Raw genomic sequence first — 25,010 nt, forward strand, 5'->3', positions numbered from 1 at the left:
CAAAACTCATACAAAATCTTTATAAGACACTAAATTCTTCATTCTTGGCAAAAGCACCTCACAAAAATAATAGAGAAAATTAAATAACTGTAGTAAATCTATTGTAACAACTCTCATTTTCTTATAAAAGCACTTAGTAGTTATGTGCTGTTATGTCCATCACATCAATTCTATATCAATTTGCTAAGAGTTGAAACTCAACAAGTAAACAAATAATTTTGAAGAAGAAAAGAAAGAAACTACCTTACTAAGATTTGAATACAGATCAACGACACTGTTACAAAACTTTTCTACATCTTGTGTAAGCAGCTGGTCTGGGTTGGCTATTCTGTTGTCCAGATTTCCCATTTTATAATATGTGAAAGCTCTAAAAACAGGTGTAAGAAAACAACATTCAAACTAATGATGTTAAACATCAAACAATTCACATTCTAGCGCACAGTGCAAATTCACAGAAACAGAAAAGTCTGGAGCTGGAAGAGACCTTAAAGGTTGTCCTTACTTTTATTTTTTTATTTTATTTTTTTTAAAGATTTTATTTATTTGACAGAGATAGAGACAGCCAGCGAGAGAGGGAACACAAGCAGGGGGAGTGGGAGAGGAAGAAGCAGGCTCATAGCAGAAGAGCCTGATGTGGGGCTCGATCCCAGATCGCCGGGATCACGCCCTGAGCCGAAGGCAGACGCTTAACCGCTGTGCCACCCAGGCGCCCCGTGCCACCCAGGCGCCCCTGTCCTTACTTTTAGAGATAAGGAAGCAAGTCCAGAGAGGGATGACTTGCAAATTAATGGAAGCACCAGGATTAGAGTCTAAACTGCTGAGGCTTTTGCCTATGTCCTTCTGGGTCTAAGAGAACTTCCTTGAAAAACATATCCAATACAAAAGAAAAACTTCTCTATCTCAATATCATAAGCATTTCTATTCAATTTAAGTATTTTTAATATAAAAATAGGTTATCACTTACTGGAGATACTCCTCATAGAGGTATTTAGTTAGTCTTACTCGGAAGCACAGTTTGAGCTCATTTAACCCAAACTTCAAGAAGTTATTAACTACAGAGATCTGAAACAAACAAACCACATGTTACTGGGTTTACTACATTTCTACTTACAAAATTATCATTTATTTCTCTAGCATTGGCTCTGTCTCCAAATCCCATGGTTTTTATAACTGAGAGTCCACATTGATACAATTTGGTTCTGTTTTACTCAGAGTGTACAAAGATACAGAGAGAACATGCTAAACCAAATGCAATTGGCTATATTATCCTGAAATATTAAAACTCTACTTAAAACTCAATTTGGAATATGTTAATATCATTAATTATGAGAAGCATCTTGGTACTTCTTTTGCAAACAAACAAAAAGCCAAATCTGTCCCCTTCGGATCCAAAGTAAAGAAATGCTGACATTTATGTTTCTATCTTCTGTTTCCTACTACAAGCACTACAACCCTAGACAATGAATTCTATTTGCATTTGTTAAAAAAAAATTATAAATTTCCTACCAACTAGTACCATTTCCAGATTATTTCTAGAGTCATCTTCTCTTTCCCATCATTTCATTAAAATTAATTCTTCCATAGTTCCAAACTCACATTTACATAAACATTTCCTCAAGAAAACAATGGTTGTCCACTGAATCTCCATCTTTTACTCACCATCTACACTGCTTATCTCAAATTTTTTTAAAGGTCTAAAAGTCATGTACATGTATCCTCAAGCTTTATTAAATCTCTGACATATTTTCTTTCTTTTTTTTTTTTAAAAGATTTTATTTATTTATTCGACAGAGATAGAGACAGCCAGCGAGAGAGGGAACACAAGCAGGGGGAGTGGGAGAGGAAGAAGCAGGCTCATAGCAGAGGAGCCTGACGTGGGGCTCGATCCCATAACGCCGGGATCACGCCCTGAGCCAAAGGCAGACGCTTAACCGCTGTGCCACCCAGGCGCCCCTCTGACATATTTTCTAATTAGCTGGATTTCACAATCAAGTTTTTTTTCTCCTATATTTACAATATTAAAATTCTTATAGTGCCAGTAAAATAAAGAACCAAGCTAAGAATATCACTTGTGATTTAAACCAAACACTGACCTTTATCTTTCATAAATTCAGATAATAAATTCCAATTTCACTTCAACTACATTAGTGGTTCAAGTTACTATGATAATAAGTTTATGGCCTAAAGCAATGGTTCTCAATCAGGGTGATTTTGCCACCACACCTACCCACACCCCAGCCTCCTCGGGACATTTGCCAATGTCCTGGAGACATTTGGGGTTGTTAAAACTGGGAGAGGGGCACTACTGCCATCAAGTAGGATGCTACTAAACTTCAGAGAAACCCTGGCCTAAAGGTTAGACCAAAACAACACATAGGGACACATCCACATATGTAGATAATGAAATAGAACCCAACCTAATTCCTTTTTTACTATCTAGGAGAAAGGCTTACATTGAAAAATTCTGCTCTACGTTACAAAACTAAACTTGAAATAGGAACTTAGTACCGTAAATCTTTAAAGTAAACTTAAGGAGTAAAAATCTCAGAAGATTTTAGTAAGATCCAAATTTTTCCCTGTGTAAAGATTTTTAAAGAATTACACTTACGAGAGGCATGGCAGTGATGAAGTTGAATAAGTATCTCTTTTTTTTTTTTAAAGATTTTATTTATTTATTTGACAGAGAGAAACAGCCAGGGAGAGAGGGAACACAAGCAAGGGGAGTGGGAGAGGAAGAAGCAGGCTCCTAGCGGAGGAGCCTGATGTGGGGCTCGATCCCAGATTAAGGGGATCACTCCCTGAGCCGAAGGCAGACGCTTAAGGACTGCGCCACCCAGGTGCCCCTGAATAAGTATCTATTGAAATCTTTCCTGCTACGACCAATGATACCACTGCAAATCACCACATGCAATGCATTAGTTGCAAAAGAAGCAATATTTAACACCAAGAAAACCTGTAAAGCTCTAAAATTACTCTTGGAAGTTTTTATTGACTCAAAAGAGTCAATAAGAAAAAAAGAGGCTGAAAAACATTTTCTTGCAGAAACCTGTTTCCAACTTTTGAAATTTGATCATTTTAAAGAGGCTTCTTGAAAATCACTCTATAAACGGCAAAATTAAGTAACGATGATTTCCTTGGCTCTTTCCTTCGTAAAAATGGTAATTTAAAAAAAGGCTTATGCTGCCACAAAAGGGGTGTAGATGGCAAAACAACCAACAACTTTATAGAGCCAGCAATGGGTTACTATGGACGAAATAAACTAGTATTTGTTTTGAAATATTTTAATATCCTGATTCTCATTTGTGTGAACTAAGGGCAGAGATAGCCTAATGAGAGATCAGCCAACTCTCACTGTAAAAGGTCAAGGGTAAATATTTTAAGCTTCTGTGGGCCAGAAGGTCTCAGCTCCCATTATTCAGTTCTGCTATTGCAGAGGAAAAACAGCCAAGAATGAGACTGGCTGCATCTTAATACAATTTTCCCAAACGGATGGCAGTGCGATTTGACCCGTGGAGCCTTATCTGCTGACACCAGGACTAAATCCTAAGTCCTCTCTAGCACACTCGCGGGGTTCCTCAGAGCCTCAGAACGGTTCTCTAGAGGCTTCAGACCTGTTAACACACTTCAACTAGACCAACTCCTCTTTTACATTTTTTAATTTATTTTACACATTTCTCTGTTCTAAAAATATTCATTAAGAACTTCTTTAAAGGACGCCTGGGTGGCTCAGTCAGTTAAGCGGCTGCCTTCAGCTCAGGTCATGATCCCGGGGTCCTGGGATCAAGTCCTGCACCGAGCTCCCTGCTCAGAGGGGAGACTACTTCTCCCTCTGCCTCTGCCTTCTGCTCCCCCTGCTTCTGTTCCCTCTCTCCCCTTCTGACAAATAAATAAATAAATAAAATTTTGAAAAAAAAAAAAAAAAGAACTTAAAGTAAGAATTCTACTGCTTTTTGAAAACCATTATATCATATAAGTAAAGGATCTCTGAGTACCATATATCTATGATCTACTAAAAAGATATAACTTACTTGTTCACATACTCTTTTTTCAAACAATATTTATTAATATTCCCAAATGTAAGTAAAATGTATTTGGAAAAACACTGCACTAAATGATTGAAACCTAGCTCCACATATGAAAAAATGATACAGTATGTGACGCAGAAATAATCTGATTTTTATAAGGGAGTAGGTGAATAATGCCACGTAATGTTAACTGCTCTTTGAGAGCAAAAAAGGTGCATGGTCAAATAAATTTGAGGAAACTTGGGTTAAACAAAGCTAACAAATGTCTTTATCAAAGACCTTCTCAAAACTCTTAATGTAACATGAAACTTGCGCATTAAAACTCTCTGAAAGGGTTCTGCAGCATGTATTATTTCCTCTGTCACAGCTGGCATTCCACAGAACATACTTTGGGAAACACTACTTTATAGAATGACAAAAAAATTAATAGTCCAATTTTGATTAGAAGTGCTAAACAATTTTTTAAATTTAAGTTGAACTCGAAAAAAGCTAAAATAGAACCACATAAAAATGTTGTTTCTAGAAATAAGAATATTGAAAACAAGAGCAATGAAGACAGTACAAAAAGTTTAGAGGTTTAGATTAAAATTGTTTGAACCAAACTTCACATAAAACCAAAGTGCTTTAGTACTGCCCAAGCTGTGAACCACACAGGATTACAGAACTTGGTAAAGCACATGCTACCATTCAGCAATGGTTACCATTGGAGTAGCAGCTATAAACTTAAAAAATGGTTTCTTGAATAAAGCCTTATTTCTGCTTATTATTCCGCTGCAAAAGAAAAATAATAGTAAAGAGTAATTTTACAGTTTATATCATATTACTTCTAAAACATGTAAGGATCTTTATAAAAGATAATTTGGTGATATTTAAATGATTTTAAAATGCCTTAGTCAAATGGGTGAAAATAAAACATATCTTTATAAATACATTATAGCAGCAACAAGGTATGAAGGATTCTCCTCTGTATCATGGAATTTCCAGTTTCTACCTTAAAGAAGGAGTCTGTCCTATTAAAATTTGCCCATACTCCAAAGTCTTTAGCCACTGCTAACAAATAGGCCTAAAAGATGTAAAGGATATTAAAATGTACATTAAGGACCAGAACGAGTCGCTTTCAGACTTTTTTTTTTAAGCAGAAACAGATGAATCTAAACCTCTTTGGAAGAAGCAAAAAGGAAAAAACAGAAAAATCAATTTATAATGTAGCTTTAGTAGCAGGTTAGAGCAATGTGTTATTTTTTCAAATAAAACTGTTCCATATTATGAATTCACAATGTTTAAAAATGTTAAATTTAACCAAATATCAAAGATACACAGAAGCTCAAAAATATTTATCAAGGAGAAAGTTAACAATTTACTTTAAAACGACTGCTTCACAATTGATGAATATGGGTTAAGAGTATATGGAAGTGGGGTTCCTTGGTGGCTCAGTTTGTTAAGCGTCTGTCTGCCTTTGGCTCAGGTCGTGATCCCAGGGTCCTGGGGTAGAGCCCTGCACTGGGCTCCCTGCTCAACGGGGAGTCTGCTTCTCCCTCTGCCCCTCCCCACCGCTCATGTTTGCACTCTCTTTCTCTCTCTCTCTCTCTCTCTGAAATAAATAAATAAAATCTAAAAAAAAAAAGGAAAGAAAGAAAGAGAAAGAAAAAGAAAGAAAAGAAAAGAAAAGAAAAAAGAAAAGAAAGAAAAGAAAAGAAAAAAGGACAAGAAAAAGAATTTCTCCTTGTGCTGAGAACTCTTAGGACGGACCCTCCTAACAGGTTCCTGTGAGTTGCACAGGAGTGCTAGCTAGTCAGCCTGTCGTGCAACCCACCGGGACCTAGTGCTGCTTCTGCCTTCTCACTGGGAGTTCGTGCCTTTTGACCACCTTCTGCCAATTTCCCCTCCCCCACCAACAACCCTCAAGTAATGGCAAGTATGACTTTTTTTTCTGTGATACTGGCGGCGGTGGTGGTGTTTGATTTCACATATACGTGAGATCATACAGTATTAGTGTCTCTGACTTATTCCACTGAGCATAATGCCTTCAAGGTACATGCATGTCACAAATGGTAGAATTTTCTTGTTTTGTGTGTGTGTGTGTGTGTGTGTGTGTGTGTGTCTGAATAATATTTCATTGTGCCACAACCTCTTTATCTATCCGTCAATGGTCAACAGACACTTTTGTTTCCATGTCCTGGCTGTTGTAAATAATGCTGCTTGAACGTGGGAGTGCAGACATCTTTCTCAAGGTAGTGTTTTTATGTTCTTTAGATACATTCCCAGAAGTGGAATTGCTGGATCATATGGTATTTTACTTTTTAAAATCTTTTGCGAATCCTCCATACTGCTTTCCACAGTGGCTGCACCAATTTACATTTCCACCAACGGTGCACGAGGGCTCCCTTTTCTCTACATGGACGCCAGCATTTGTTATCTCTTGTCTTTTTGATGATGGCCATTCTAACAGGGGTGAGATGATATCTCATAGTGGTTTTAATTTACATTTCCCTCATGACTAGCCATGTTGAGCATCTTTTCATGTACTTGTTGGCCATCTGTGTGTCTTCTTTGGAAAAATATCTTAACAGGATCTTTGTCCATTTTTTAGTTTTTTGATTTTGGGTTTTTGTTGTTTTGTTTTGTTTTTTTGCTGTTGGACTGTATGAGTTCTGTTCTATATATATATTGAATATTAATCCCTCATCAGATACATGGTTTGCGAATTTTTTTTTTCCCATTCTGTAGGTTGTCTTTTCATTTTGTTGATGGTTTTCTCTGTGGTGGGGAAACGTTATATTTTGATGTAGTCCCACTTGTTTATTTTTTATTTTGTTGCTTGTGCTTTAGGTATGATTTCCAAAAATTCATTGCTAAGGAGCTTTGTTCTTTTGTTTTCTTCTGAGAGGTTTATGGTTTCAGGACTTACATTTCAGTTTTTAATCCATTCTGAGTTAATTTTTGTGAGTGGTGTAAGATAGGGGCCAGTCATCTGTGCTGTACTGAGAAGCCCTCCAAGTAATTTTAATACCCAATGAATTTTGAGAATCACTGACTTAATCTATTTTTTACTACAGTAAGAGTAGCTATAGACCCACACGGGGCATTCCTAGCCCTTGAAGAGGTCAAAATACAGCCAGCTGTGAGGCCAAAATCAAAGTAATACATGAAGTACAGATAAGATCCTCCACCTGCAGACTGTGCCCTGCCTAGGTGAAGGTTTGTCACATATGTGTCTGTCAGTATTTTTCCCGTTGCAAGGAACAGAAACTTTTTCAAGAGAACTTAAATGAAATTGGGAAGCCTGTTTTCTCTTTAGTCAAGGGCACTAACTGGCTTAAAGCTCTTCAGCTCCTTTTAGCCTCAGCTACATGATTCCACGTTATTAGAGCATCAATAGTGAACAATTAAAAGTAACACTCTTCCTGTGGGGAAATAAAAATACTAAAAAAAAAAAAAAATCCAGGAATTTTGAAAGTGAGACATTGCAAGTTATCTTGAACAAGCACAATTTAATAAACTTTTAGATAGAGTTCTAAGAGAAAAGCTTTAAGGAAAAGGTTCTTGACCTAACATCCTCTCTCCGACGTGATTTTCAAAAATCACCAAACAACTATGCTCCATCTGTAAAGTAACTCTTGTCCCCTGAGCGTGTATCAAGCCAGAGAACTAGCAATGTACCATTCGGAGGGGCGGGAACGGGCTTTTCCTTCGCGGAACCGCCGGAGACAGAGTGCGGTTTATAACTAAGATTGTGGCGCCATCTTCAGTTCCTGAGGTGGGTCGACAACTTGACCCAAATGCTTCTGGACTGGGTTATAAAAGAAAGGAGTCCTAAAACCCAACACCTGTAAATGGTTAAGAATGAAGGCACGTGGCCGGAGGGGTGGCCAGAATCAGCAACCCAGACCACCTTCTCCGACCTGCTGCAGCTCCACCCGTGGTGGTCTCCAGTCCAGAGCCAGAGCTCCACCCGGGCTCCGGCTACGTCGAGTGTACGTCAAGTGTACGCGGGGTTCAGCCGCTTTGGCGTCACTAGTGAGAGACGGAAATTCTCAAGCCCCACTCCAGACCTACTGAATCAGAATCTGCCTTTTCCAGGTGATGTGTACGCTCACGGAAGTCTGAGAAGCTCTGTTCTATGTGCTTTCCCAACCGTTCAGCCCCCTAGTCCCAACTTCACAGAGCCAGGGTAGGGGGTGCGGTGTGGGAAAGGAAGACAGACACCTCACCGATGGATGGGATTGCACAGCCTTGATGAGAAGATGCCATTTATTGAACTTACAGATCAGCAAGCTATTAATCCAAGCCAAAGGAAAAGCAGAGCCACGATCCTATTACAAATATTACACTTTCCAAAGATGTACTCTGTCATTTTCCAGAGATACGGCTTTGAGGACTCCTGCCTCATCTGCAGCTGTCTAAAGACCAAAAGCTCTGCTGCTTCAATGGCACTGATTCATGTGCCTTGCTTCTACCTACCACCCTTCAAGGCAGCTCATAATGTTCCCTGGGTCTCAGCCAGGCGCTTGCCTCGCCTGGATTCCCATCACTCTCCCCACCACCTCACTGCACTCTTACACTCCTTGGTAGGATCCTTAATGTTGTACGAAATAGTTCCTAACCTGTCTTGGCTCCTTTTCTAGATCATAATTGCCTTCAAAAAAAACCATGATTATGCATTAGAATTCACTCACTTTTCCACTAATTTATTCTAATACTAAACACCTACTATGTGCCAGGCACTGTGGATTTGATTGAAATACACTGGGCACGACCCCAGCATTTACAGAGCTCACATGTTTGTAAGGTAAAATGTCAAACAAGTAATGATAACAGAACAATAGATAATAGATAATAACATGATTGGGAAAGTATAGGGTGTTTGGGGGAATTCATGTGGGGTCATTTAACTTACACTTGGAAGGGCTATTTAAAATTGCAGCTAAAGGACACAGAGCTAATCAGGCAAAGGGGGAAAGGATGGGGGTAAATGGGAGGAGTCCTCCAGGAAGAGGGAATGCTTGCATCATTAAAATCATATCTTGGGTATCAAATACTGCCAAAAAATAAAGTGTGTTTGGCAGTGTTTGGCGTTTGTGTTGCCTCAGACATCCCAAAGTCAAAGCCATTTGGCAAAACAGCTAAATAGAGTTAATTAATCTTTAAAAATGTATCTTTTTAAGAAAAGACAACTTTTAAAGTATTGGCTATAGGTATTTTTTATTTAGGATGACTGTTAACTTTTTAAAAGGCATTTTCAGAGAAACCAGGATGACCAGATCATGGAGTTTGCTCTTCCATTCCAAGAATGGAAAGCCAACGGAGCTTTACCTGCAGCAACAGAAAGTTCTATGACACCAAACATCATGAATCTGCTCCACATGATCCCTGTGGAATATGGTGCTGTAAAGAACATCCTAGAACCATGGCCCAATTATTCACTTTGAGTTTTCTTAAATATATTATTCTCTTTATTGCTAAAATAAGCAAACTTCTGGGGAAAAAATGTATAATGTAGGGACAAAAGAAAGTCCTCATGGTTTTCCCAGTTAGAGATGAAAAATGTGTCTCTCCTCACCTCCCGGAGACCCCACTAACACGATACTAAGTGAACTTAAAAGATTTAAATCTATAGACAATGAGAAAAGACAAGAGGAAATTAATGGTGCAATGATTTCAGTACATAATGGACAAAGGCATAGAAAATGTTTGTACATGGACAATGGAGCCATATTCTGTCTACATGTGCAGAGGAAAGAGGAGGAAGAAGATTAATTTGCCTTTCTAGAGATCTCTAGGACTTGTCAGATAAGGCAGAGGAGAATCTTGAGAGAGAAAGGGGTGGAAAGGATAGGAGAAAAAGTCTCAACAGCAAACTGGATATTAAGAAAACAAATATAAGAGGCCAATGACTATACAAAATTTTTAAGGGAAAATAATCTGAAGCTTAAATTAGGCATTCCAGCTGGACTTCCCACCAGTGGAACAGAATAAGGGTATTTTCAGACATACAAGACTTCAAAGCACTTTCCTCCCGTGCACCCTGCCCAGGAAGCCACAGGAGGACATGTTCCACTAAAGAAAGGAATAAATCCAAACCAGAGGAGGACTTGGGATTCAGTGCAAGAGAGCTCAGGGTCAGGCTGGCAGCTCAGCAGGCCTCCAGAACTAGGGGGAAGGAGGAAGACAAAGACCCCAGGAAGAACATCTCTGGAAAGCAATAAAACATTGATATGGTGGCACAACTCGAAATAATTAAGGATTATCTGTTATGATAATTATGGCAGAAAAAACAAGGCTAAAAAAATGAAGGCTATCGGAGACTAGAGAGAAAAGACAGTAAAAAAGAACTCCATTCTCTACTAGACTCTGCAATTAACCATATTATACATTCATCAGAAAGCAAACACTGATTGTTGATTTAAAAAGATTTAACTCGAACTTTTGCTGCATTCTGTTGGTTGCAGAAGTATTCTATAAACGGGCCCAAGATGGCCCCTCTAAGTTAGCCTATAATGGCCCGTGTTGTTTACTTCTTCACAGCAGACTAGGACCATTAGCCCAAAGCCCACCAGGGCCAAACGCAAATCCTCACACATCCATTTGTTTTAAATATAGTCCAACCTCCCCCCCCCCTTATTTTTAGCCAGTTAGGGCCTGCTTACTGTACAAACCCCATGAAACTGCCTCAAACATCTGCCAAGCACAGATAAGACAAGTCTATAGCTATAAGAGCCCCAACTGCTCTGCCCTTCAGAGCAGGTGCTGCTGAACGCCATCACCTACACGCACGAGTCCCTCTCCCCCAGGAGTCCCCTTGTCCTAGTCCCCTTGTGGAGGGTGGTCCTACACCACCATCTCTGGAACTAATTTTTCCTTAGTTCTATCAGTTTTAACGTTTTGACCCTGCTACTGGGAGGAACTTTCTCTCTCAGGCAATCCTGTCCTAGTATCACCCAAATGAAGTCTGTGTATTACTGCTTCTCCTGATCCTGTCTCCCCCTTGATCAACCCTCAAATCTGTCAACTTACCACAACAAAGTACAACGGTTTCCAGTTTCAAAGGGAGGGAATATAGACCTCACTTCTCCAAGGAAGATGCTGATACCACACTGTCAAGAGGGATGGGCTATATATTCATGAGACCATCCCTGGAAAATACAATCTGTCACTAAGATCAATATGCAGAAATTAACTGCATTTCTATTCAGTAGCAACAATTAGAAAAAGAAATGTTAAATGGATACAATTTATACCAGGACACAACAAACATCTAATGCCTAGCCATAGAGCTCATGAGAGAGTGTAAGACCTCTACACAGAAAGCTACCAAACATTACTGACAGACATTAAGGGAGTCTTAAATAAATGGACAGGTTTATCGTATTCAGGGATTGGAAGAATTCTTCAGTTGCCAGGTACATAGGTTAGGTCAAGTTGGTTAATTGTGTTCAATTATTGATGTGAGGTTTTGTTTGTTTTTTTGTTGCTGTTGGTTCAACCCTTTTCTCATTACAAAATATGCCTCTTGAGTTTTAGAAATGTTCATTGTCCTAAAGTCTACATTGTCTGATATTAGAACGTCTATCTAATAAAGGACTCATACCCAGAATACATAAAAATCTGTAATATCACTAGGACAGTTTCTAAAAGGGGGCCCAGAGATTTACACGGCCACTTCAAACAAGAGGATGTCCAAATGGGTGATAAACATGCAAGTGTTCAGCCTCATTACTGGCCAGGGAAATGCAGAATGAAGCCACAATGATTTGCTGTTGATGGCTAAAAACGTATAAAAAGAAAGAAAGAAAGAAAAAACCACCAGCAACATCAAATATTGGCAAGGACGGGAAAACTGGAATTCTGATACACTTAATGCTGGGAGTGTAAAAATGGTACAACTACTTTGGAGAACAGCCCGCAACACATAACAAAGCTGAACACATTCCATTCCAAAAACGCGTACATATGTGCACCCAAAGATGTGCGTAAGGATGTTTATAAGGACTATTTGTAATAGCTCCGAACAGAAAACCCAATGCCCATCAGTGGTAAGATGAAGAAAGTATGGTCTATTCATATAATGAAATATTATACAGCAATAAAAATGAGGGAACTCTTTCCACATCTACAATGGATCCGTTTCACAAGGTGGAGGGAAAGAAGCCGTACACAAAAGGGTACCTAGTATATATGAAGCTCAAAAACAGGCAAAGTAATTTATGTGATAAAAGTAAGAATAGTGGCTTTTAGGGGCCAACAATTAGAAGATGATGAGGGTGGCCTTTGAGAGATGACAATGTTCTGTTTCTTGATTTGGAGGGTGGAAATGTGCATGCGTACTTTCTAAAACCTCATCGAGCTTAAGATTTTTGGACTTTTCTGCATATGTATTATACATCAATAAAGTGTTTCAAATTCATTTTAAATAATTAAACTATATGTGGAGGATGCGGCAGGAATATCGCCACAGGACCAAAGTGGGTCCACTCCTTGGTGAGTGACAGACAGACCCTACCAGGTAGAGCTGCCGCACAAGGTCACCTTGTTTGTACAAAAAAGGAGACCACAGGGAATAATTCCCAAAGCCATGACTCCCTGAACAAGGGACTGCAGGCTCCTTTTTATTAGGACTTGGGATGAATTTTCAGAGGGTCATCTTAACAGTATAATGAGGCTGAGACACTTTCTGGCACTTTGATTCATCTGCTCAGGTGTTTTCCTCAAATATTTTTTTCTGTTCCAGCAGTTTGTTAGTTAGCTTCTAAAAGGTAAGGTTGACAGGCAGAAGCTTCTAGGAGTTTGCCAAGTTCAGGAGGCCAGGCTGTTGACAAAATCCCTCCTCCAGTTTTATTTTGCCCCTCGTTCTGGAGGGGCCCAGGGCAAAGGCCCATCTCCTGTAGCTACTGCCTGCCAGACATGGCGAGTTGTCCCAGGGATTCAGAGAGGAGCAGAACTGTTTGCCCAGCTCGTCTGAGATCTGTGTGTCACCAGATTCTACCCCTTGCTGTTCCTACCCTCATGTTAGTAACCATCTGAGGTTTTACAGCCTCTGTATGCTCGGCCACAAACAGTACCAAACCATGGAGTATGCAGACCCCAAAAAGTAACAAGCCTTAAAGGATTGTGAGTGGCCCCAGGAAGGGGAGGAACCACGTGGCGCTGGCTAGTGCCCTTCTGCCGGCCTGCCAGGCCTCATCGGGAGAGCCCGAGGGCAGACAGCCAACCTGCCTGATCAAGGATGTTCTTAGTATTTACGTATGACTGCAGGCACAGCACGAAGTAGTAATTCCTGCACGGACCCCCTCCCACTCACAGGTAGTCCAGAGCCAGCGTATTATTTCTTACTTCTGTTCACCAGGGAATTTAATTCCCAAGGGCGCTCCAGTGTGCTGATAGTTTTAGATATTCCTAGAACAACTGTGGCGAAGACTAATACCAGGAAAGTGTTCATTTCAAGATCTTAAGGCTGGAACCATCATACCCCGTGTCTAGAACCCGAGGGGAAAGCACAGCCGGCCGGAAACGCTCCATCCCCAGGGGCCGGCAATGACCTGCGTCGTTCAGGATGGAGCAGGCACCGACGCGTTAACCCCCTCAGGGGGCCTGGCAGCAGGCGGTGAGGCTGGAGAAGCCAGAGCAGCCGAGCCAGCATCTTCCAGACTGAGGCGACCCGAGCGCAAAGCTGAGACCCTCTCCCCCGGGCGCTTTACTTACCTGGAGCGGGAGAAGCACAGGAGTGGCAGGTGTGTCAGCGCCTCACAGTACTTGTCGTCCTCCGTCCTCCGCTGCGGGAGCGCCTTCTCCTCCTGAGTGTCTGCTCCGGGTGTCTTCCCCGCTCGGCAGCGGTGGACCCAGGGCACGACTCCCGCTCGTTATGGAGATGGTGTGGCTCATCGTACGAGGTGGGCTCCTGTCTATACTGGCTGTAACTGGTCCTGCGGCGACCCAGCTTGCCCAGATTTGAGGTACACCCCACCCCAGGTTCGTATGGGTGAAGGCTGATTTCCGTAGGGAGGGGAGGCCAGCGCGTGCATACTTGTGGGGCGCCCCACCGCCTGTTGAGGGTTCCTTGTTTGCTTCTTGGCCAGAGAAACCTCTGCGTCTGGCGGAAGGGAGGAGAGCCTGGAGGAAAGGGCCTCCCATAGTTCATCTCGAAGGAGCTAAGTTCTAGTTTAACCCCTGGGGGCAGCTCGTATCCTCGTGAGAGCTGCTGGTAAGAGTCTGTGGTTCTTGGGCCTTTTTCACGGTTCTGTGAGCCCGTTCTGTCTTTCAGGGGAGCTGCTCGAAGCACGCAGTGGGTCCCACTCTTGGCAACACCCGACTGACCCTCAGCCCCGTTCAAAGTCCCCTCCACCTCTCAGCTGCCTGCTCTAGGGTCTGCAATGAGCTCTAGGACCGAGCGCCCCCAGCTTCTCCCTCTGAGCTCTCCGCCTGTCCCTGCCCTCGGCTAGGTAATTCTTCGCTCTATGTGGGCTCTAGAATGCTTTTAAGACGTTGCTTTCCACGTTCCGTCCAATCTTTTAAACTGTTTTCACCAAATCTTACCAGTTCTACCTTAAAAATACATCCAGAATTCTACGTCTTCTCACCACGCTCACCGCCGGTACCCTGCCCGGGGCCACGGCCGCACCACCTCTTAGCCGGCTGATTCCAAGGACCTCTCACCTGCTTCCCCCGCTTCCGCCCCTCCGCGGTCCCGCCCCTCCGCGGTCCCGCCCCTCCGCGGTCCCGCCCCTCCGCGGTCCCGCCCCTCCGCGGTCCCGCCCCTCCGCGGTCCCGCCCCTCCGCGGTCCCGCCCCTCCGCGGTCCCGCCCCTCCGCGGTCCCGCCCCTCCGCGGTCCCGCGCCTCAGCACAGCAGCCCGAGAGCCCGTAAAACCCAAGTCAGGTCATGTCACCCCTTCGTTCATGTCTCCAATGACTTCCCATTAGACATGAACCTCATAATTTGGGCCCTCACTACTTCTCTGAATTTACCCCCTGCTACATCGGGCACACTCACTCCCTTACTATTTCTGCCTCTTTAATGTTTCCTAAGGCGTTAGTACTCCAGTGCCACATCACTAAGCATCCCCAAATCCGGAGGCTCCAAACAACAAAAGCCATGCTTTCCGTTGGTCAAGACTTCGGAAAGGGATCAAGATGCACTTCTCACTCAGGGTTTTTCAAGAGGCCTGCAGTCAAGATACCATCTGGAGCTGCAGGCGTCTCTGAAGGCTACCCTGGACCTGGGGGACCCACGTTCAAGATGGGCTACTTACAGGCCGGCAAGTCAGCCGTGGCTACGGCCTGGGACCTTCCTTCCAGCTGCCTGCGGTTCCTGACCAGCACAGCGGCTGGTTTCCCTCAGGGTGAGCCCTCCAAGCAGCAAGGTGAAGACACAATGCCTTTGATGCCTTAGCCTCAGATGTCGCACATGGTCACTTTTTTTTTTTTTAAGATTTTACTTACTTATTTGAGAGAGAGAGAAAGAGAGAGAGCACAATATAGGGAGAGAGGCAGAGGGAGAAGCAGGCTCTCTGCTGAGTGGGAACCCCAAGAACCCCCGCCCCCAAGCAGGGCTCTATCCCAGGACCCTGGGATCATCACCTGAGCCGAAGACAGACACTTAACCACCAAGCCACCCAGGTGCCCCGCACATGGTCGATTTTGTTGTGTTCCTTCATCACACCGGGCCAGCACTAACTCAGTGTGAGGGTGCATGATACACAGGTGTGACAACCAGGGCTGAGAACCCTTGTGGGCTATCTGAGAGGCAGTCCATCACACTCTAACAGGCCAGGCACAGCCCACCTCATGGTTTTCACATTTACCACTTCCTTCGGCTTAAAATGTTCTTCCCCCAAATGTCCATATGGCCACGTCCCGCACTTCCTTACAACTTTTACTCAAGTACTATCTTTTTAGTGAGGCCCGCCTGCCCCCCCATCTAAAATGGAAACCTATTTATCCATACTGCTTCTGCATCGAACAGGGGTTCACTTGCGAGATCTTTGTGACTACAGTAAACTGGGTCACATGCTTTAATCCCAAACGGGTCTGTCTCAGGTCCTTTAAGCTTATTGTAAAGGGGTTTTGCAATTGGCAAAGTTAGGAATCCAGATGTGAAAAAAAAAACGGCCATTCCCAAAAACCCACACAACTTTTTGTGGGTCCTTGGTGGGGTGAGCTGACATACTGCTATTTTCCTTTCTTGAGGAAGACCTCATTACCCCTCAGACATAAGAAACTCCAAGTATTTTACAGCTTCCTTAGATATTGGGGCCTTTTCTTTTGATACCTTATATATCCCTTGCTGGCTATAGTATTTTTGTGACATATAACACCTCATAATCAGAATTACAAGTGATGACATTATACTAGGACATACTAGAACTTTAGGTATTTTATATAATTTCTAGAACAGTCAGAACATTTACTCACACAATATAACCTAAGACAATTTATCATCGCTTAGTTGATAATGCTTCCCATACCAAATAAACAAGTCTAATTAGTCAAAAAGTCTTCATTTTGGAGGGGAAGTTTGTCAAAAATATCAGAAGGTTTTAAAGTACACATCTAAGTGGGATCACAGATCATTACAAAACTTTTAACCAAGTTGGCAGTAAGAGATTCTACAGGGAGTTATAGTTGTTAACCAAACTTAACTCTTTTAATATTAAGAAGATTGGACTTTCTTAAGTAATCAAAGACCCAATAAAGACAAAGCATAGAAATTATTTTTCCTGGGTAGATAAAGAAAAAACTTTGTTTACAATTTCTTATCAAGAGTAAACCAAATTCCAACCTATACCAGTGTACTTTTTTTTTTAAGTTTATTTTTAGTAATCTTCACACCCAAGGTGGGGCTCGAACTCATGATCCCAAGTCGAGTTACATGTCCTCTGACTGAGACAGCCAGGCACCCTTATACCAGTGCACTCTTTTTTTTTTTTTTTTCCTCTTTAGAGAGAAAGAGAGAGAGCATAAGCAGGGGGAGCAGCAGACAGAGGGAGAAGCAGGCTCCCTATCGAGCAAGGAGCCGGTTGAGGGACTCAATCCTAGGACCCTGGGATCATGACCTGAGCTGAAGGCAGATGCTTAACCAACTGAGCCAGCCAGGCGCCTATACCAGTGTACTCTTAAAACTCATTTATTCCCATCTCAGTCTCCATCATGGATAAGGCTCCTTTCCAGAGATTCCTTTTTCACAGACTTTTTACAACTCTCTTTTTACATTCAGATTTTGTCCTAAGTTTTCTATCTCCTCCTATACAACCAGTCTCATTTTAGGACAAAGTTACTTTCTTTTCCCTCAACAAAAATATATTTCTATTCCCCATACCTCTCTTACCAAAAACACTTATCTCACTTTCCTTGCATACAGAGTTTCCCATATTATTCCCAGTAGTTCTAATTACATTTATTATAATTCTTAATGCTTAGAGACCTTAATTTTTTTTCTTTTTTTAAAAAAGATTTTGATTTATTTGAGAGAGAGACAGAATGGGGGGGGAGGGGCAGAGGGAGAAACAGACTTCCTGCTGAGCAGAGAGCCCAAAGCCGGGCTGATCCCAGGACCCTGAGATAACAACCTAAGGGGAAGGCAATAATTAACTGACTGAGCCACGTGGGAGCCCCTACAGACCTTAATTTCTAGAAAAACTAAGTAGTAAAGCAATTTTGAACTGTTACACCAGAATTCTTAGATCAGCAAATTTCTGAATACATTTCATTATTCCTAGAAACGAGTACTTTTCGTAGTACTATTTTTGATAAAGCATAAAATATGTTTACTAACAGACCCAATTTATTATTAGTTTCTCTGTAACAGGACCAAAGTGAATAAGTCTGTGTTTAGTAATCAATGTTTCCATATTTTATCCTACTTAGATATCCAATGAATTCAACCCAGTTTATCATCTAATCCAGCAAAGCCTTGAACTTTTGGGTTACCATAGATTTTGGAAGCTATTATTTATAAATTTACCTACAGGACTTTTTATCTATTCAACCAACTTGTTCTTAACAATTTCCCAGATAAAATCAACCATCATTTAAAGTCATTTTTATTGACAAATTGCAACAGATGCACCGTGAATTCAGGTAAAATAAAAGTTGATTATCTCTATTATATTTCACGTTGATAATTCCAAAAGACATGCAGATAGTCAACAAATTCGGACTTTAACTTGCAAGAGATTATTGCAGATCACGTGAACTTGAAAAGCATTTGGGTTAGTTTCTACCTTTGAGTTTCAGAATGCCCAATTTTTACAAGCACTTGCCTTTAAACCAAATAAAGTTTTTTCATAAATTACTTTTAACGATACCATCCAGAGGTAAATACCACCTAGTCAGACACAAACAAAAACCTTATGGTTATGATTTGTACCTATCCTGGACAAGTAACCTGATGGAAGCTGAAGGCCAGGTTTTGAATAGGGGTGCTTTAGTAATCATGGCCCATTTCACAGGTCAAAGTCTCCAGAAATCTTTTGGTCTCTTCTTTTCCTGAAACTCCCTTATGTTACATTTTTATTGGAAAGGTTACCGTTCTGGGTGTTCCATAGAAAAAAGGTGGCTCCAGTCTCAAGGAAAGATTCAACTGGATCTTCTGCTAAGACCACAGGGGCTCCTCATGGGAGGTGAGGATCTGGTTTTCTATGAGGGGCAATTGGAATGACTTGGTTTTGCCCATCCCTCTTCCCTTTCCGGGGCAGTTTGGGCAAAGTGATTTCCAATTTCCCTCTTGCTTACAATATGCACACTGCTCGTAACCCAATTTTGTCTCTGGTCTCTTGGTCCCAGGTTTGGAGCTGGGAGCACTTACCCATGGGGACTTCCTTTCTTCCCCTGGGTTACCTCCTGCGGACTGGAGCTACTGTCAGAAGAGCAGCTTGTCTTTTCATTTTCTTGTCTTCTTTTTTCATCCTCTGTCACATCTGTGATTGAATACCCTAAAAGATGTCTCTGTCAGCTGAGCAGAGTTAATGTTGGGACCTACTGCCCATTTTTGAAGTTTTCTATAGATTTCTGGAGCACTCTGAGATATGAAATAGGTATTAAGGACCACTTGACTACCATGGGCCTCGGGATCCCAATTTGTATGCCTTTTCAGACAATCCCACAGCCTTTCTGAGAAGGCTGATGGGTTGTTGTTGTTGTTTTTTTTAAAGATTTATTTGACAGAGAGAGACGGCCGGCGAGAGAGGGAACACAAGCAGGGGGAGTGGGAGAGGAAGAAGCAGGCTCTCAGCGGAGGAGCCTGATGTGGGGTTCCATCCCAGAGCACCGGGATCACGCCCTGAGGCGAAGGCAGATGCTTAACGACTGTGCCACCCAGGCGCCCTGGCTGATGGGTTTTTAAACAACACAACACTGTCATGTCTCCCTGACAAATAGACCAAACAACCAGGTACCCAGGCTCCACTCAATTAAGCCCTCAATAGATTGTTCCTGCTTTGCTAGGCTGCAGCTTCTGAGTCCCTAAATGGCCCGGTGCTGTAATCCTGCACCTTGGGATGTTTAGGCTGGGTTTGAAGGACCATTCAATCCTCCAGCTTGACTTGAAAGAGTTAGGCTTTACTAAGCGAGCTTCTGCTCCCCCCGCACCCGGCCAAATTGCCCAGATTTTGTGAGACAACTCAAAGAGTAACTCTTACGGTCACGCTGTGGGCTCAGCACCACTCACATCCATGAATGGATCCTCCAAACAAAAGGCTCAGTGCAGCTGCTGGGTGTCCCAAAGGGGCAGCGATGCCAATCCAGCAACACAGGTAAGACAGTCAGGGACTAAGGGAACGGGCCCCAACTGAAAAACATGCGCCTGAAGTTAAACTGCGTCTCCCCCCGAGGAATCCTCACCTCACCCCAACATCCAGGACTAGGTGCTGTTGCCCACTGCTCTACCCATTGGAAAGGAGGGAACTAGAGGATGGAACCTCCGAAGAATACGAGTCCCCTCTGGGTCGCCAAATTTGTTACTGGACCAAAGTCGGACGGCTCCTTGGTGAGCTATAGACAGAGAATGCACCAGATGGAGTGGCCTCATAAGGTCACCCTATTTGTACAAAGGAGATCCCAGGAAGTAATTTCCAAAGCAGTGACTCCCTGAACACAAGAAGGCAGGCTCCTTTGAGAAGGGCTTGGAATGAATATTCAGAGGAAATATATTAACATTACGATGAGGCTGAGGCACTTTTTGATTCAACTGCTCAGGTGTCTTCCTCAAATGTTCCTTTTTGTGTTCCAGCAGTTAAGTTAGTTTTTAAAAGGTAAAACTTGAGGCAGAAGCTTCTAATAGTTTCTTGAGTTCAGGAGGTCAGTCCTGGAGTTCAGGGGATCAGGCCAGTGACAAAATGGGAAATAGGAAATGTCTAAAATTAATATATCAAGATATGGCTGTATAGTATATTATTTTAAAAATAGGGGGGAAAGAGCAATCATCACAAGACAATTTAAAATGGTTGCCCCTAGGGATGAAGAGGGAACTGCTTTTCAGTAACTTTTGATAAGATTTTTTAAGTGACATGCATATGGTATGTTTGTAAGTCAGAACATTTCAATTATTCACAAAGCGAAAATGACTGACGTAGGTAAAAACGTAAATACTTTCCTACAACTAACAATGCTAAAGTCCATCTGATAGAAGTCACTCTACCTTTAGGCAAATCATAGTTTTAAACATCAAGTTTAAAAGTTTAAAAAGTACGTATGGAAATGACAGACACTACTGCAGTATCACTAGTTTTAAGTCAAATGCTAATTACTATGAGAGGGGAACAAGGCAAAGGGTGGCAAAATACGCCACCCCAGAATATGCCACTTTGGCATTAACTGTTCTTTTTTTTCTTTTTTAAGATTTTATTTATTTATTTGACAGAGACAGCCAGCGAAAGAGGGAACACAAGCAGGGGGAGTGGGAGAGGAAGAAGCAGGCTCATAGCAGAAGAGCCTGATGTGGGGCTCGATCCCAGAACGCGGGGATCACGCCCTGAGCCAAAGGCAGACGCTTAACGACTGTGCCACCCAGGCGCCCCTGGCGTTGACTGTTCTTGAGCTAAAAACACTTAAAAGAACAGGTGCAAGAAGGGCACTCTGACTCTCCCCCTTTTCTTCCTGAAAACAAACTAATACCTGTCATCCCCATATGGAGATGTCCTCCCTAAACCAGAAGGAAAGTACCATTCTCATCACCAAGGACGGGATGTCAAGACTGAGAGAATCGTACACAAACCTTACTTTTTTTTTTTTTTTTAAGATTTTATTTATTTATTCAACAGAGATAGAGACAGCCAGCGAGAGAGGGAACACAAGCAGGGGGAGTGGGAGAGGAAGAAGCAGGCTCATAGCAGAGGAGCCTGATGTGGGGCTCGATCCCATAACACCAGGATCACGCCCTGAGCCGAAGGCAGACGCTTAACCGCTGTGCCACCCAGGTGCCCCAAACCTTACTTATTTCTTACCTTCGTTTGGCTTCCTCACATAGTTTACTTACTTTTCCACAATTGCCTCTCTTTGTTCAACCTGGTATAAAAAGCCTTTAGGTTTTGCCATTTCTTTGGGCCAGCTCCTTATGAGGGCTTCCATATCACCTAAAACTTCTATTAAATAAACTTGTGTGGTTTTTTCCTGTTTACCCATCTTATGTCAACTTAATTCTCAGGCCTAGACAAAAACCCAAAGAGGGTAGAAGTAAAATTTTGCCTCCCGTGCAGAGGCAAACCCTAGATACGTTTTATTCTATTAGTGCACAGCAAACAACTGCAATTGTTCACACCCCTATTTTCTGTTGTAGGAAAAACAGAAGCTTGGTGTTAGAACACAGAATGATACACTTGGATGTAATATGTTGCTCACAGATGAAATTCATTCTCTAGCTTATTTTTCAGATTAAGCTGCCATTTCCCATTGCAGCCTATAGAAGATGCTAAGAGGAACTGTGAGGAAAAAGATGTTTCGTGGTCAATCATGTTTTAGAAATGCTGGATTTCCTTATTGTAGGTCTTCGTAGAACCATCATTACGTTAGTGTATATGGTGATTCTCCAGGAAAAGGATATTCCTCTACGACTCAAACAGTGAAACACTTTAATGTTTGTTAAATTTTAAAAGGAAGAAAAAAATAAAAAAAGAAACCCCAACTGGTTTTTTGATGATAAAAATCCATGATGGAAGGAATTAGGAGGCAGCTATTAGTAGGTTCAGGGTTGTGAGGTACACTGAAGTTTGTGGGGTTTAACTTTTTTTTTGTAATCTCTATACCCAACGTGGGGCTCAAACTCATGACCTTAAGATCAAGAATCACATGCTCTATCAACTGAGTCAGCCAGGTGCCCCAGTACACTGAAGGTTTTCTGTGACTTATCTAAAAGAGAAATTCATTCTGTTAAAAATCACATTTGACATAGCTTTTTGAAAAAGAAGCATAGGGTGCTAAAAGGGATTTCTGAATGTCAATTTATTTTTGTGTTTTTCAAGTCAAGACTGTCCAAACTATGCATGAACTACCTACCCAGTTTTTAGATATCCGAATAAAAAGAACAAGCAAAGGTTGTACAGGATATCTGATTCTCTTTAATCTGAACAGAAAATAAGTAAGTAGACAAGTTTGCCAAAGAGAGTGGTAAAAACTGAATGTTATGTATTATGGAATCAGTACATCAAGTTTTACTTTGGTAGCCGGTGATTCTTATAGTTAATTCTGCAAAAAAACCCAAAATCAGTTATACAGCAACAAGATTATAAAATGCCCATTTCTGAACCCTAGTCTGATAAAACTGATTTCATATCTAGCTTATTGATAAAATTCAGTTTCAGTTTTCCCTGTGTAAATAATACATGTAAGTCATTAATGGTGGTTTGGTGAGGTGAAATCAATTTCTCTTCGGATAGTTCAACATAATAACCCAAATATAAAAAAGTTATTTAAGATTCACAGAGATAAACCAGTACCTAGGAAACATAATTCACCCATGTGCGTAATTATAACATTTTTTAAACATAAAATCATGGTCAAAGACAGTGATAACATTGCATACTCAGTGCATTACTTCATGTAGTGCATTCCTATGGCTCATTTGGAGTTTAACACCATGTAACCACCATACTTCTAATGAATGGGCTTCTAACATACACAGATCCATCCAATTCTTTTAAAAAGTCTGAAACTCTTATGAAAATCCTTGAGCTTGACAAATAAGGACTTTATGTTTTAATATCCCAAACACTGGGAAGATTAGGTGTGAAACATAGTAACCACCCCTTGTAAGCAAGACTGCACATAAACTTCTGTTTTATCCCCACAAAGAACCCTCAAAACAACTCAATACTGCAGACTGAGAGGGGCACATTTATTATTTAGCCAAAGAAAATTGAAATGGCTTTCCTGGAGTCAAATGTACCCCAAGATCTATATAAGGAATGAGTATAACGGTGACAGCTAATGAAATCAGCCACTGTGTGATAAATGCTATTATGCATTGGTGTTGTACATTTTGAAAATATACTATGATTTGTTTCCTACTATCATGGAGCACAAGAAAATGAAACTCAAGACTATCTTGTTAGAACAGGATAAATGATGACCCCCAGTTTTAAACAGGGTTCTTCACTGAAGGAAAAGATAGAGCCATAAAAGTCAAATTAGCTGACTTCAAATGGTTTACATCCCAGGATGAATCAGGTTACACTGATTTAAGCCCAATTTAATTTAGGCAGGTTTTTAACCACAAGAATAAGGACATTCTTAGTACATATTAATAATTAAACCAACATATACACAATTAGCAAGATCCTATATAATATTAAATGGTTTAACAATTTGTTCTCAATTATTTCATATCTAATTAATTTGTTTAAAAAAAAAAAAACCTAAGCTCAACTTTATTTTACAATGTACTGTGTATTTCTACGTGTGTTCTGTAATGATTTCATTGAAGCGGTACAGCTCTCCGGATTCTAAGAGCCAAACTCAACCGTATCTTCTGTTATCTGTTTGAATTCGTAATTGCCTCTGCCATCCATATGCAGGTAGTACTACGGGAAAGAAGTGGGGGGGAAAAATCAATGACTAAGAGAATTTCCTTTTTGTCAGGAATTTATGTAGAGGTTATTATATAAGAAAATGACTGGAATTTATTCTAAGCCACTAATACCTCCAAAAGTTTTATACCGGAAAGGTAAGACTAAATGAAGAAGTCTGCTCTTTTTAAAATAGCAACAATACAATTCTGCTTCGAGTGGACAGAGTACTTTCCTTTATGAGAACTAAAATACCAAAATGCCTCATTATTTTGAAGGAATCAAATGTATAAGCATCCTACAAATCAGAATGCTTCCGTAACCCCACAACCAAGGATCTCACGTACCACAGGCTGAACTGCACTAAGGGTAAGTCTATCCAATAGGGCAGTCTTGAATACTTCCTTTATCCGGTCTCCTGGATCAGTTCGGAACCTCGAACTTAAGGCTTTTTATTTGTTCGTGGTCTTAGTAGAGGAGGCAAAGAGCTATACAGTGGGACTGTATATCGCATCCTAAGAAGAACTTAGAAGAGCAGTTACAAAGGCTTCTGTTTTATTTAGCAGCTTTTTATTTACAGAAAAGCCATGTTTTTCCATCTTCTATCTTATTACTTCTTAGCTATTCTGGCCTCTGACACTGTAGTCTGTGTCAACCCTCCTTCACATAATCACTGCTTGATATTCTGTGCTTGTCTCCCCCACCAGAAGAAGAGGGGAAGTCAAATCCAAGCACTCTCACAGCCCTGTGGCTGTGATGTTTATGAGCTCCTGAGAAAACACAAAGGCTTGGGTACTTTTTAAACTGCTTTATTAGTTATTTAATTTCTCATTTCATTCTGAAAAATGGACAAATTATAGTATGTCATACAATAATAAAAAGTATCTTTAAAAGTCACACAGCTATAGAGAATTCCATTATTTTTACTAAATACTTTCATACAGGCTACCTCTTCGATGCTCATGGTAATCTAGGAGACAGGAAAGCAAGGGTCAC

The 25,010-nt window shown here is 41.3% G+C and overlaps 2 protein-coding genes and 1 long non-coding RNA gene across 8 annotated transcripts in view; 1 reads left to right on the top strand and 2 right to left on the bottom strand.

The window, feature by feature from the left end:
* Window positions 1-168: 168 nt before the first annotated feature.
* Window positions 169-4,805, bottom strand: LOC113254384 (ATP-binding cassette sub-family D member 3-like). Of its 2 annotated transcripts, none has more exons than XM_044383932.2 (3): window positions 2,609-2,662; window positions 965-1,062; window positions 169-367 (listed from the first exon to the last, which is right to left on the bottom strand). In XM_044383932.2, exons 1-3 carry the CDS (start codon window positions 2,615-2,617, stop codon window positions 184-186), a joined length of 291 nt encoding a protein of 96 aa, XP_044239867.1. In that variant the 5' UTR covers window positions 2,618-2,662; the 3' UTR covers window positions 169-183. The 2 variants fall into 2 exon arrangements, 1 of the variants encoding a protein (XP_044239867.1); XR_008958776.1 differs by lacking the exon at window positions 2,609-2,662 and adding an exon at window positions 4,727-4,805 and having other exon boundaries at window positions 216-367.
* A 1,830-nt stretch (window positions 4,806-6,635) lies between these two features.
* On the top strand, window positions 6,636-16,801 carry LOC130543430 (uncharacterized). Of its 2 annotated transcripts, XR_008958777.1 has the most exons (3): window positions 6,636-13,991; window positions 14,284-14,461; window positions 15,047-16,801. It is a non-coding gene; the product is annotated as an uncharacterized LOC130543430 (long non-coding RNA). The 2 variants fall into 2 exon arrangements; XR_008958778.1 differs by lacking the exon at window positions 14,284-14,461.
* Window positions 16,802-22,548: 5,747 nt separating this feature from the next.
* The window catches only part of ABCD3 (ATP binding cassette subfamily D member 3), a 74,347-nt gene continuing 71,885 nt past the window's right edge, over window positions 22,549-25,010 (bottom strand). For all 4 annotated transcript variants that reach the window (XM_026497580.4, XM_026497579.4, XM_048220683.2 and 1 more), the window contains exon 23: window positions 22,549-24,029. In XM_026497580.4, coding sequence (XP_026353365.1) covers window positions 23,952-24,029 — 78 coding nt within the window. In that variant the 3' untranslated portion in view covers window positions 22,549-23,951. The remainder of the gene's footprint in view (window positions 24,030-25,010) is intronic.

This window comes from Ursus arctos, unplaced genomic scaffold (assembly GCF_023065955.2).
Source record: "Ursus arctos isolate Adak ecotype North America unplaced genomic scaffold, UrsArc2.0 scaffold_12, whole genome shotgun sequence".
Lineage (NCBI taxonomy): Eukaryota > Metazoa > Chordata > Mammalia > Carnivora > Ursidae > Ursus > Ursus arctos.